Source organism: Branchiostoma lanceolatum, chromosome 2 (assembly GCF_035083965.1).
Source record: "Branchiostoma lanceolatum isolate klBraLanc5 chromosome 2, klBraLanc5.hap2, whole genome shotgun sequence".
Taxonomy (NCBI): domain Eukaryota; kingdom Metazoa; phylum Chordata; class Leptocardii; order Amphioxiformes; family Branchiostomatidae; genus Branchiostoma; species Branchiostoma lanceolatum.
In genome coordinates, this window is record NC_089723.1 from 19,335,199 (window position 1) to 19,347,794 (window position 12,596).

A 12,596-nucleotide genomic window follows, 5' to 3' on the forward strand; every position below is an offset into this window, starting at 1 on the left:
ACAGAGATTTTGGTACTTATGTAAGAAACATTGAACTCTGGCACTGTTGGAAGGGTCCTCCGGTGAATTCAATACCTCGATTGCTATAATATTCGCCCTGACTTCAACTTATGGTAAGTTTGACAAAACAAACTGGATTCAACCATAACAATTTAGTCTCTGATGCATTATAATACTCGCTTCTTGAGTGGAATGCTCCTTTAATAAGCTGAAGTATGATGCCATTTCTATTGGCTACAAGTGCAATACGTATACAACTCACTTGTTTACCTGGCTGGCCACCCCTTCTCTTACCCACCAGGGCTCTTTAGTATGCAGAGGTTTGATAATTCTCCAAGCAGATCTAACAGTGCCAAAGCAGTATCAAAAGGGCCAACCAGTATCCAGAATTCTCCAGTGGCCTTTTGGATACTGCCTTGCCACTGATATATTTGCTTGGAGATGAAATGCCTTAGACTCCCCATACACGAGACCTTAGGCTTCCTCTAAATGACATGAATATTTTTAGCTTATTAGTTCAGATTCATTATATGCCAAAGTGCCTATGTGAATGTATACATACACATGGTACTGTCATGTTCATCAGGCACTGCCACTATCACGTATACAACTTTTGAAGTGTGCAATGTTGCCTAAAATTACTAATGAAAGAATTAACAACCTTTATAGTAATTGACTAATCTGACCTGCTTTCTGAATGACTAATGTAAAAGCCCTCTCACTGGACCCAACCCACGCTGGCGTCGTCGCTGCGTTCTAAACTGGACTTGTGTTACCCTTGACTTTATAATGGGAATTTCATTTTGTCAATAAGATCGGCCGCAGCGACGACGCCAGCGTGTTGCGTGAGAGGGGGGCTTTAGGTCTCTTAAATAGAGCCAAGTCCCTTTACACAGTCATGATCACATTCACACTTAAGTGATGGGCAACAAACACAACGTGATGTTATCAGCGTTTCTCTTTAATTCAGTTGTTATTCTTCAGAGAAACATACATAAAGTGTGTCTGAGTTGTTGTAGTAGTCATATCTCCAGGTGATACATCATATTCAGACATCCGCTGCTAAATAATGTTGGAACTCCGACAGGCTGCAAAACCCACATATCAGGGATGGAGCCAAATTCCTGCAGGACAAAAAGATATAAGAGAATGGTTGAATGTACCATAGCAGTTCAACTTGGTATCAGGAAAGGGATTAGATTTCAATTATACATTCAGTGTCCAGGAATGGAACAAGGTTGTCCTCAGAAACTATTGTGTTGGGAATGACTCTTCTTTCTTAAGTTTCTTCAAAGTCATTAAGCTACATTTAAATCATAAGCAAAATTACCATTTATCACCTTTAAAATCAGTTTTGACCTTGATGGAGAAGACAACATGAACAGTTGTATTTTGTATAAAGGCACACACAAAAGGTTTCAACATAATCAACTGCTTTTCCTTGTGATTGAAGTAACTTATACTGCTTTCATACTAATAATAATCAATAGTCTTCCAGAAAATGCACTTAAAAGACTGTTATTTGTGAGAAGTTCTTACACGTAGTCTAGGGGTTCTTGGGTGCTCTGAATCCAGGCACACCCACAGGCTGTGTCACCTGCAGACCTGAGATGTTACCGAAGTCCTGCAGGAAAAAAGGACATCATCAGGACAGAACAACAATACATGTGCAGACAGACCACTGGAATGGTTACTTTGCCTCCCACATCCATGTAACACAGCATGGTTCTTCTATATCACCAAACAAATACAGCTGAAAGGTCTTAATAAACTATGATATCTTAAAATAGTTGGGACTGTTCACTGTGCCTATGTTGTTTGAGCTTTGATTACAATATTACACTTCACAATTCAAAGTCTTTGGTGCTGTCTACCAGTCTTTACTTGACAAGATTTCAAAGACATTTTCTTCACAATGACACTCACCAGAGCCTTCAACATCTCCTTGGTGTCAGGATCCACCTCAATGATGTCCTGGTCAATTGCAGACACCTGCATAGGACAAATGTACAACATTAGCACAACATGATTTACCTCAACATTTGGAACCTTCCCAACATAACAAAATTATTGCTTCAACAGGATCACCTTTCCTTCTACAGAGTAGGAATTCAGTGTTAACATTTTTGCAGAAATTTCATGTGGGGACATGATATAACTGCACAAATACTGTAAATGCAGAAATGTTTGCGGTGATTTTATGTTCGCGGTGACCGTTTCACCGCGAACTTAAAGCCACCGCGATCATTTGTCTGACACTGAAGCAGTGAAGTGACTAAAGCGCTGCCGCGATCTTAAAACCACCGCAAACACTCCATTCTCCCCTTAAGGCGAAATATAAACCACTTAAATGCATTTACAGTATGCAAAGAATAACACACAATAGGGTGTCCACAGGATGAATTTGACACAATTAGAAGACAATGCTTGGACTCTATGCTAGTGTATCTTTTGCCATTTAGCAAGACAAGAGGTTTACAAACATTCACAGTGTCACCTGCCCGACAGCTGCCCTGCTTGACGAATTTTCTTGTAAGCAAAAATTACTTGAATCTCTTTATAATGAACATTTAAATGGCCTCCTGATCAGATCGAAATCACGCTGGATGGAGCTAGGTGAAAGGTGCACTAAATATTTTATGAATTTAGTCCATAGAAACTATGCCAGGAAAAATATTCAAAGCATCAAAAGACCGTCTGGAGAAACCATCTCTGATCCAAACGACATTCCAGAGTTTCTTCTAAACCGGGAAACAGGGGCGGCGCGCCCTCTTGTTCCCGGCCTGCGCCCTCTTGTCAAAATGCCGATTGAACCCTGGTCGCACTTGGGCGATGTTCTTACTCTCCAACAACATGCTGCCGTACAACATGCAATCTTTCCCGAAAACGATCTTTCCTCCTTAAAAATATCCCAGCACCACCACAAAACAATGTATCAGATCATAAAACATGTTATAATTAGTGCAAAATATTCCTATTGCGGTAGATGCACCGTTTAGACGGTGCAAAACACGATCGAAATAACATTTTTCCAACCGAGGCGCCATCTTGTTTTGCTGTCAGCTACTCTCGCGAGACTTGATATGGCTTACATGCAAGGTCAGCTGACCTAGATAGCGAGACTTCCCGAGACTTCGTGACCTTTCACCCACAGCCGCCGGGAACTTGCACCGACAGCTTTAGAGAGATTACGAGCTGTTTTTGTTGACATTTGAGCATCTAAAGATATCATCCCACAGCATAAAACGGAAAAAGGCAAAGGAGTCTATCCATTGCAGAAATGAGATGACTTTTTTTCTGCCACAAATTGGATAAAGATGGCTAGATCGTGGCAATGTTTATATAATACTCTAATGTTTCAGCTGAGGGATTCGGGTGTCCCAAAAGCTGAAAAGGACCCCGCTGTACATATCAGCGTCGCGGACCTGCCGCTAATGAAGACCAGGCATGCCAGGTGCTTGTTCAGATCATGAAGGGACAGACATACTAGTATGCTTGCCACAATGCCAAAACTTCAATGGAAAATAAAGCAGTATGAGCAAAAAAGGCCACCAGGGAGAAGTTAAAGTATTTCTTTTTTTTTAATTTTTTTTTCATGGTCTTAAATTTAATGTGATTTGTGTTGGACTCAAACTTAACAAAAATCTAATTTTATATTTATTGGTTTCCTTTCAAAAAAATTGATTTTGCAGTGGAAAAATTTTTTTTCACAATTTTAATCTGGAATTATTATTTTTTCTTCTATTTTGAACAACTAACCTTGAACTAACTCTACGATTTCTGAAGTTTCATGAGCTAAAATTTCTCTCTCAGATAGCCTCAGAATGTCCCATTTAAGCTGCAATTTTTCAAAGGCTTCACACCGTGGAAGGGGGGCCACCCCCCCTTCCACACCATCCCCCCCTCGGTCGCTTCGCTCACTCGACACAGTGTGCTCCCTCTTGTCATTATATTCTAGAAAAACCCCTGACATTCTATCCGATCAGGTTGACTTTTATTCCGCATTATATTCTTTTTAAGAGTTGCCAATTTCCCTCACCCAGGCCAACTGTGAGGATTTCTTTCCTCCTCAGTATGGAAAACGATTGTCCCATGAACAACAAACTAGTTGTGAAGGTACTATAACTGAAGAAGAATTGCAAAAGGCCATTTTGTCATTCACATCTGGTAAATCACCAGGCTTAGACGGCATACCAGTAGATGTATATAAAATATTTTTTGATGTCTTTAAAAACCCTATGCTAGAATGCTTCAATTATTCATTCGTCAATGGGTGTCTCTCTGGCACGCAAAGGCATGGACTTATTTCGCTACTTTTAAAAAAGGACAGCAAGGGTGCAGACAAGGATCCAACTACTATCGACAACTGGCGCCCCCTTACTCTTTTATGTTGTGACACTAGGATCTTGTCGAAATGTATAGCACTTAGAATAAAAAATGTAATTACACACTTAATAGACGAAGATCAGACTGGATTCATTAAGGGTAGGTACATTGGGGATAACATCAGACGGTTAATTGACACTATAGAGCACTATGATAATGAGGATAAACCCGGGCTAATATTTATTGCAGACTATAAAAAAGCGTTTGATAGCTTAAGGTGGGATTTCATGTTCAAATGTCTAGAATTTTTTAATTTTGGTCCTCAACTGATAAAGTGGGTTAAGGTTATTTATGAAAAAAACACAAAGTTCCGTCATTAATAATGGTTACGTTTCAAAACCCTTTTTATTACATCGGGGCGTGCGCCAAGGGTGCCCCCTGTCCCCTTATCTTTTTATAATGGCAGTGGAGATTCTTGCTATCAAGATAAGATCTAATAATTCTATTCGGGGTTCAAACGTCAAGGGCAAATGCACTAAAGTTTCTCAATATGCTGACGACTCAAATTTTCCGTTCGAACCAAATCTTGAATCATTTTACGCCCTGTTGTCCGATCTAGAACATTTCTCAGAAATCTCTGGTCTTTACTTAAATGCCGACAAATGTAAAATTTTGCGATTAGGTTGTCTGAAGTCTTCTAATTTTCGTCTGCCTACGCACTTACCTTTACAGTGGGTTGATGGTGGAGTAGACATATTAGGTATTCATATACCTATCGACATGAATAGTATTGTAAATGTAAATATTGAGCCCCGACTAGAAGGGTTGGATACCGTACTGCGCCCTTGGAAAGGTAAATCCATATCATTATATGGTAAAATTACCATTGTTAATTCTCTGGTGGTTTCCCAGTTTACTAATTTATTTCAAGTTTTACCATCGCCGGATGACTTGTTTTTCAAAAGGTGTGAGAAGAAAATCTTTTCCTTCATTTGGAACGATGGCCCTGAAAGAGTGGCACGTAAAGTCTTGTATAACTCGGTTGAAAATGGGGGGTTAAATTTGAGAAATTTGCGAATATATGATAAAACAATGAAAGCGTCATGGGTACCAAAATTGTATTTTCATCCTGAGTGGTTTGTTTCGCGGTCCATAATTTCTCACCCCCGCCTCCGTCTGAGTTTACTACCCTTTTTTCATCTGCTCTCCGTCACATCTCTAAATCTTACAACATTTCTATCTCAAGTTCTTGATGCCTGGTATGAATTTCAACATTTGGAACCCACGTCGCCAGATGGGGTTAGACGACAAATACTCTGGAATAATTCAAACATTGTTATTGATAATAAACCTATTTTCTTTACTGCTATGTTGAATAAAAATATAATTATGTTTAGCCATAAGTATGGCTTAACATATTGTTTTCTCTCATGTTTCTTCTTCTTCTTCTTCTCCTGTCAAATCTTCAAATCGATTAATCTCTGTCATTTTTTGACCAAATGACCTGAAATTTGGTACAGAGGTAATGTAGGCAAAAACCAATGTGCGTTCCTTTCCTTTGTTTGATATTGACCTTGAAAGTGATTTTATTGAGGTTTTTAGGCTATTTTTAGCATATCTTGGCCTCCTGCGCCCTGGTATTTCAACCAAATGACCTGAAATTTGCTGTATATGTGGCTTGAACAAATATTTAAAGGACTACATTCCCATTTTTGGCATACATATATTCAAAACGATTTATTTTGGGCTTTCTTGACAATATTTGCCACTTCTGTCACTTTCAATACTACATATGACCTACAGGTCATTGACCCCGAGTGCCTTGCACCTGGCCAAGCTGGAAGTTTGCTTACGAGGAGGAAAGACCGGACATAAACATTTAACGTGATTATCGGGAAAACACCATGTTCCCTTAAACTCAGTGGTTAAATTGCAGTTTAGGAAATTTTATAACAGAAAACAAGTTAAATCAATGATTTTGTGAATGTTTATTCTAGCATTAGTTATTCCAGATATTTTCAAACTCCAAATTCTTCAACACAACACGGGAGATCGTTTCTCCTCAGACTGGCGCGACACTCCTGTCAAAATTGATTGATGATCTCTCTCTGCCGCCGCTCTCACTGGGGACAGGCGTTTTGGTCCCGCACGTTGTCGCAGCGGTGCGTCGTCGCTACGCGATCGAAAGCACGCCGCTGTCTGTCTCGGACCAACACGCGTCTCCCGTGATGTGTAGCGTCCACCACCAGGCCTTCCTACATGTCCTACGTACGGGCGTATGGATAGTAGAATTCGGCAAAAAAGGAATGATTAGGCCAGTAGAGTCAGTCCCCGGTAAGGTCAATGATTCGCCCCTTTGCGCTAGCTTGTAACGTTAAATGAATGTACCCTCTGGTGGCCAAACTTCACTGACAAACTTTCTCCCTATTATCATCATGAGCTTGCGTTAGTCTGGTACTAGTGACTATTATGTGCCGGGAATGTTTATCTATCGCACGCCTTGGAAGGAAGTTCAACCATGATAAATGGTCGGCCGTTGCGAAAATTTGGAATCCCATGCTGTTGATTTTCGTGATTGAATCTGTAAGAAAATATATTTTCATGTCGTTCATGTTTTTGGGACGGACGCCGGGACGGGGTGAATTTTTTCTATCATTTTCGTCCCGTTAGTAATGCAAATCGAATCGTGTTGCACAAGAGGCAAAACACTAAAAACGTGGGTCTTGTGGAGTGTTTTGGAGCGGGAAAATGCCGGATATTAGCGGTGCCGAACAGTGTACGTCGTCGCGCGCGGGTGACGCTCCGTCAAAACAAATCCACTGGTGGTCTAGCGCGGCCACCGAAAATAGGCAGAAACACACAGGAGGACTTAGCACCTTCGTTTATAAGGGCAATTGTGAAAATCTTTTGTTACAAATTGTTTGAACATTGAAACATTTGGATAGATGGTATGAAACTGTTCTAAATAAAGAGATTTTTGTGTAGTTACGTTCGAAATGTTTCCAACGTATGTGAAATAAGTTCAAACATGTTATAAGTTTCAATTCTAATTGTTTGAACACTTTAGAACTATTGTGACTTAGACATTCTTTTAATCAAAATAGTTCAAACATATTACAAATATTATATTAAAACCCTCTCGGTGACTTTGAATTGACTCAAATATGTTGTTTTTGGTCATTTCCTTCGTCTCCTGTCAAATCTTCATATGTATACTATGGAAAACTTCATTCTTCCCTGGGGTTGATCTTTTTTAATTCAATTTTGAACTGGGTTGATTATGCGCAAGAGTGTAATTTTCAGCGGATATTTTTCGACTGGTTTACATGGAAATGGCACGGAATATCCCATTCTTGCAAGGGGAGGATTCTTTAATTATTTCTTTCAATTTTGAGCTGGAATGATTATGAAAAAGTCCATTTTTTAGCAGAAGTGTATTTGTTAATCAATTAGTGGATATGGTTGTGGACTGGTCCATATTGTGTTGAGGTGCTACTGGAAGACTCAATTTTGGACTGGGGTTATTCATTTTTTTAGTGCAAGTATTTTAGAATGGTCCATTGTTATTTTGGGAGAGTCCATTTTTTGCATGGCGAGGAGTATGGCTAAACATGCTGTATTTGCTCGCAAATGTTGCCTTTCTAGTCTTTGTTAATGACTTATTATCTAATGACGGCCTTCTGATGTCGTACCATGAATTCTGTTTAATGTACACGAATATTTGTGACCAACTACGTTATCAGCAGATCATATCCGCAATTCCGTCGAGATGGAAGAATCTACTTAGCAGGGAACATATAAAGAATTTAGTATGCATGATATTTCAAAAGAACTACGATTGGTTAAAACATGTTAAGATAAACAAAGCCGTGTATAATAATTTTCTTGTATGTAATAATCAAATTACCGTGGCGCACAAAATTAGACTATCTTGGTTTGACTATTTTGATACACACGTGCCTTGGGAAATGGTCTTTACAAATATCATTAAATCTACTATTGACCCAAGTTTGAGGTACTTCCAATACCGTTTGATTTATAAGTTTTTACCCTGCAATAAGATTCTTCGAACGTGGAATTTGACTGAGTCAAATTCCTGCTCGTTTTGCAATAATGATGAGGAAACCGATGTACATGTCTTTTGGGAGTGCGTTCATGTTATTGCTTTCTGGATTGAAGTGGAAAATTGGTTGACCCATGAAGTCGGTCTAACTTTAGATTTAACGTCTTTTATGGTTATTTTTGGTGAACTGTCCTTAAATACATCTCCTTTAAAAAATATCATTATTTTACTGGGCAAAGTCTTTATCTTTCGGTCCAGGCGCTTTAAATGTTTACATTTGCAATCTTTCAAAAAACTAGTATCTTTCTATCAGAAAACAGAGTTTCTTATTGCATCTCGGAGAGGGAAGCTGGAGAAGCATCGGGGTAAGTGGGGAACTTTATGTATGGATTAGATTCTTATTTTCTTTCATGTTCTGTCAACTGTTACACTTTAAGTTTGTTATTCTTGGTTCAGTATATTAGTATTTTGTTATCTCGTTAAAAGGCACGCTTTTTTTTTTTTCAGACTGTTTGTCGTAGTTTGTCAGGTATATTTGTACTTATCTGTATCTGTGTATTTTCTTGAATAAAAAAAATAAAAAACATTCACAGGTACACACTCACTCACTTTGAGTGTAAGGTATACAATATGTTTTTTATATCTTGGCTTGTAAACAGGCACGTCTTCTCCTTCAGTCCTACAGTTTTGCATGTATTGTAGCACGGCTTCCGCCACCTCCCAGGACAACGTTACCAGGGACGTGGTTTCCTGCCTGCAGTTTCTCTACTTTCTCATTCCGAACTAGGAGGCACCAAACCAGCCACCCAGATGCGATTTTTGAGAAAGAACAAAGGCTGACTTTTAGCCATGCTCAGCTTGCAGTATAGCAGTGCGACACTGTTATTCCAAAATAGGGAGAACCATTTGTATACACTATTCTGTTCACAGCACACTTGTTCAACTAGGCTTCAAATTAAGTATGACCATACACACCTCAGGAACGTAGTTGTCTCTCCTCTCCCTCTCCTCCTCCTGCAGCTTGATGGAGATACCACGGACTGGTCCTCGCTGGATACGCTTCATCAGATGGGTCACAAACCTAGGGTGATATGAACATACATTTGCGAAACATAATACTGTAATTTATTAATGTGTGCATTTAAAATGCAACATGATGGTAGACAGGTAGAAGACAAAACAAGTATTTTCGCATTGTTTTTTTAAGTTTGGGGTGAAGAGGTCACCGCGATAACTGCGAACATAAAACGAGCGCGAACTCAAATGCATTTACAGTATTATCCATCTACCTTGGTACTGCACACACTGATACAGATAGCAAATTACATATATCCCAGCAAGAAAGGTTACTGTGGTCATGACAATAAGGCTGGAAAGCTAATGAAACCATCAAAATGGGCCCATTCAATTAAGCACATGGATAATCCAGTAAAATTTACTAAAAATATATTTTTCCCATGTGCAACCAGCTAAAGAAACCATTATCAAAAATGACGTTTGTTTGGGTTTGGACTATGAAGTATGCTTGACGGAGGTAAATATCAGAAACTAACAAGGGGCTGGTAATTTTGGTGGGTGAAATAACAACAACAAAGTCTAAAGTGTTGTAGCAAAGTCCTGAGGTCCTGAGTCCACACTACACAAACTAGCACAGAGATAGAGACAGTCTCGAGAAATCTCGGAGGACTTACCCAGCAACCTTGTTCCTCAGCTTCTTGCTGGGAATGATGGCTATCTCCTCACATATCCGCTTATTTGTGTCAAAGTCGAGCGTCAGACGGGTGTAGTACTTCTCGATGATCACCCGCGACGCCTTTTTGATCGTCTTCGTACGAACGCGACCCTAAAATATACATGAAAATAACATTTTCAAAGTATGTCCGCCATCTTTACTATGAATGCGTGCAAGGTATCTAATTTATCGGTCCCGAATCAACCTTCCTTTCATACTAACTCGAAAAATAATGCAACGTATATGTTATAGGAGGGTTTAACATTCTTAGTTTGCATTTATTGCCTATAATATAGGCACAAATAGTATTGGATGGAGTCGATTTTTGTAGGATTTTATTAGTACACCCACCATGTTGAAATCTGGATCGGGAAAGGAAGGCGCTAGGCCTGCTGGGAGCCAAGTTGGAATTGCTGTCCGGAAGCGCCACCTAGCAGGCCATTGTAGAAAGGCAGGTATAGACGCTGATATCGTACCAGATGATCGTCATCTTTCACAGATTCACAGATTCTACCTTTGCACAATGATTCAGCCTGACAATTTCGATGGAAATTGAAATGTAAATGAAATTAAACATTAAGATTTCAGCTTGTCATTCTATCAAACACTATTGCAAACGTCAAGACGCGCGTATTCTCCTCGTGAATTTTCCAACATCTTTTTTAACACCTTTTGTTTCCAAAGTCCAAAAAGTAAGTTTATATGTCAGCATCAAATCAATCATGTAACAGCTGAGGTTGGCCGCATTCAAGTCCATCGGTAATCCATCTCTCGTGGCATATTGCGGCGACAGATGCAGGACAGCCTGGCCATTCAGCAACATTCACACCGTCACGACTGCACGCAAGGAAGATTTTAAGTTATAAGCTAAATTTCATCAAGAGCGTAACAACCATGTCGCGATTGTTTCTCCTGTGTGTCCTCGCCGTGGTCATTCTAACCGCCAGTGAAGGTAGGTATCACGATGATACAGAAATTGCATCAGTTCATCCTTACGGGAACGCGTTTGGTTTTTGTTTTCTCTTTCCCACTATTTTCCTTACCATTTCACGATGAAACTTAGTCGACATTAATCAATGACAAGCCATGCAAAAGCCGAAAGCACATCCCTGTATCAGTGCCTAAAGAGTGTAAAACAAACATGTGTAAACTCCCACACGTATCAAAGTTAACATCATTTCCTCCGTCTTCTACTGTACTCTAGTCACTCATGCTCTTGATCCGGAGCGGATTCCGAACGGACTGCACGATTTGTGTACAAGGCTCAAAATAAGCTACACTTCGCTGTTTGAGTGTTACTGGCTGAACCGTGCCTATCAGGTAAGTTTTGTTTCGTTATTCCTGTCAATGGTCAAGGATTCTGGCTCTTTAGTAATGAGCCTGTTCAAGCCGTTACACAAGGACTTCGTGAAGTGACATGGTGAAGTGAAAGAACTGCGTCTCCCTACTATATTGGAGAGCAGCTCCATTTTGAGCATATGCACTAGTACAGGTGAAATGTTTTGGCACATTCATTCATGCCATATGTAAGCTCAAATTCATTACCAGTATCCATTTGCATATCCGTTTTTGCTAGTCATTATTGATATGTTTCCAAAGTTTGTGAAATTCATTTTAAGTCATATATGCTTGAATTTCAGACATACAATCAAAACTGCCCAAGAAGACTACGCAGTGGACTGATAAAATCTGGTCAATGTGGACAGGTGGTTATTATAGACAGGACTGTTATATTAAATGCTTTTGTCAACGGGAAAGTATGCGCAGAGGTTGTCACTTGTACAGTTCAGGTTTGACTGTACACGTGGCTTAACGCAAGTACTACCCCTCGTTTGTTGAGGGTTCATAACCCGAATACCTCATGTGCAATTGAGTTGTCAAATATCTCATATTCAACTGCCACGATAGACAAATGTTTCCTCCTCGCTTACAGCAAAACGAAGAAGTCGAAGAGGGAGTTGATGTCGGAGAGGGAGACGGGAAGTGACCGAAGTTTCCCACAAGTAGAGGTCCCAAGGTGTAAATGACTCTGAGCTGACGTCACCATGTCGATGATTGAATAGCAGCCAAGAGCAGGGGCCACTAGACGATGTAAACCTGAATAAAAGTTTCATCCCAAGCATCTATTTTGCAGCAAATCTTTATTTCACTTAGGTTTGGGGCGGCGCGGGTCAGGAAACACCATCGGTAGTAGCCTGTGCTGCAGTGGGGTGGTTACATTGGAAAGATCTCTCTAAAATTGTTGGTAAAAGTTTTTCCTGATTTTTTTGCGGTATCTTTTATGTAGGATACGGTTTTGTGTTCAGATTAGCTGTGCATTTTTTTTTTCATTTTCGCCCCTCTACAATCCTTCCTTTGTAGTACCGCATTGCTCGGCAGTGAAAGAAAATTACCGACATTCAGCGAGATTGAATGAAAGTCATCTTGAAAGCCATTTCTATTATTAGTTAGAGCTGATTAAAATTACAAACTGGC

At 39.8% G+C, this 12,596-nt stretch overlaps 1 protein-coding gene and 1 long non-coding RNA gene across 2 annotated transcripts; one reads left to right on the plus strand and one right to left on the minus strand.

The window, feature by feature from the left end:
• Positions 1–940: 940 nt before the first annotated feature.
• Positions 941–10,582, minus strand: LOC136427759 (small ribosomal subunit protein eS17-like). The gene is made up of 6 exons (XM_066416901.1): positions 10,473–10,582; positions 10,081–10,232; positions 9,365–9,470; positions 1,927–1,992; positions 1,540–1,624; positions 941–1,124 (listed from the first exon to the last, which is right to left on the minus strand). Exons 1-5 carry the CDS (start codon positions 10,473–10,475, stop codon positions 1,547–1,549), a joined length of 405 nt encoding a protein of 134 aa, XP_066272998.1. The 5' UTR covers positions 10,476–10,582; the 3' UTR covers positions 941–1,124; positions 1,540–1,546.
• Positions 10,583–10,671: 89 nt separating this feature from the next.
• Positions 10,672–12,222, plus strand: LOC136427760 (uncharacterized). Its single transcript, XR_010754509.1, has 3 exons — positions 10,672–11,073; positions 11,326–11,441; positions 12,055–12,222. It is a non-coding gene; the product is annotated as an uncharacterized lncRNA (long non-coding RNA).
• The last annotated feature ends 374 nt before the right edge of the window (positions 12,223–12,596 follow it).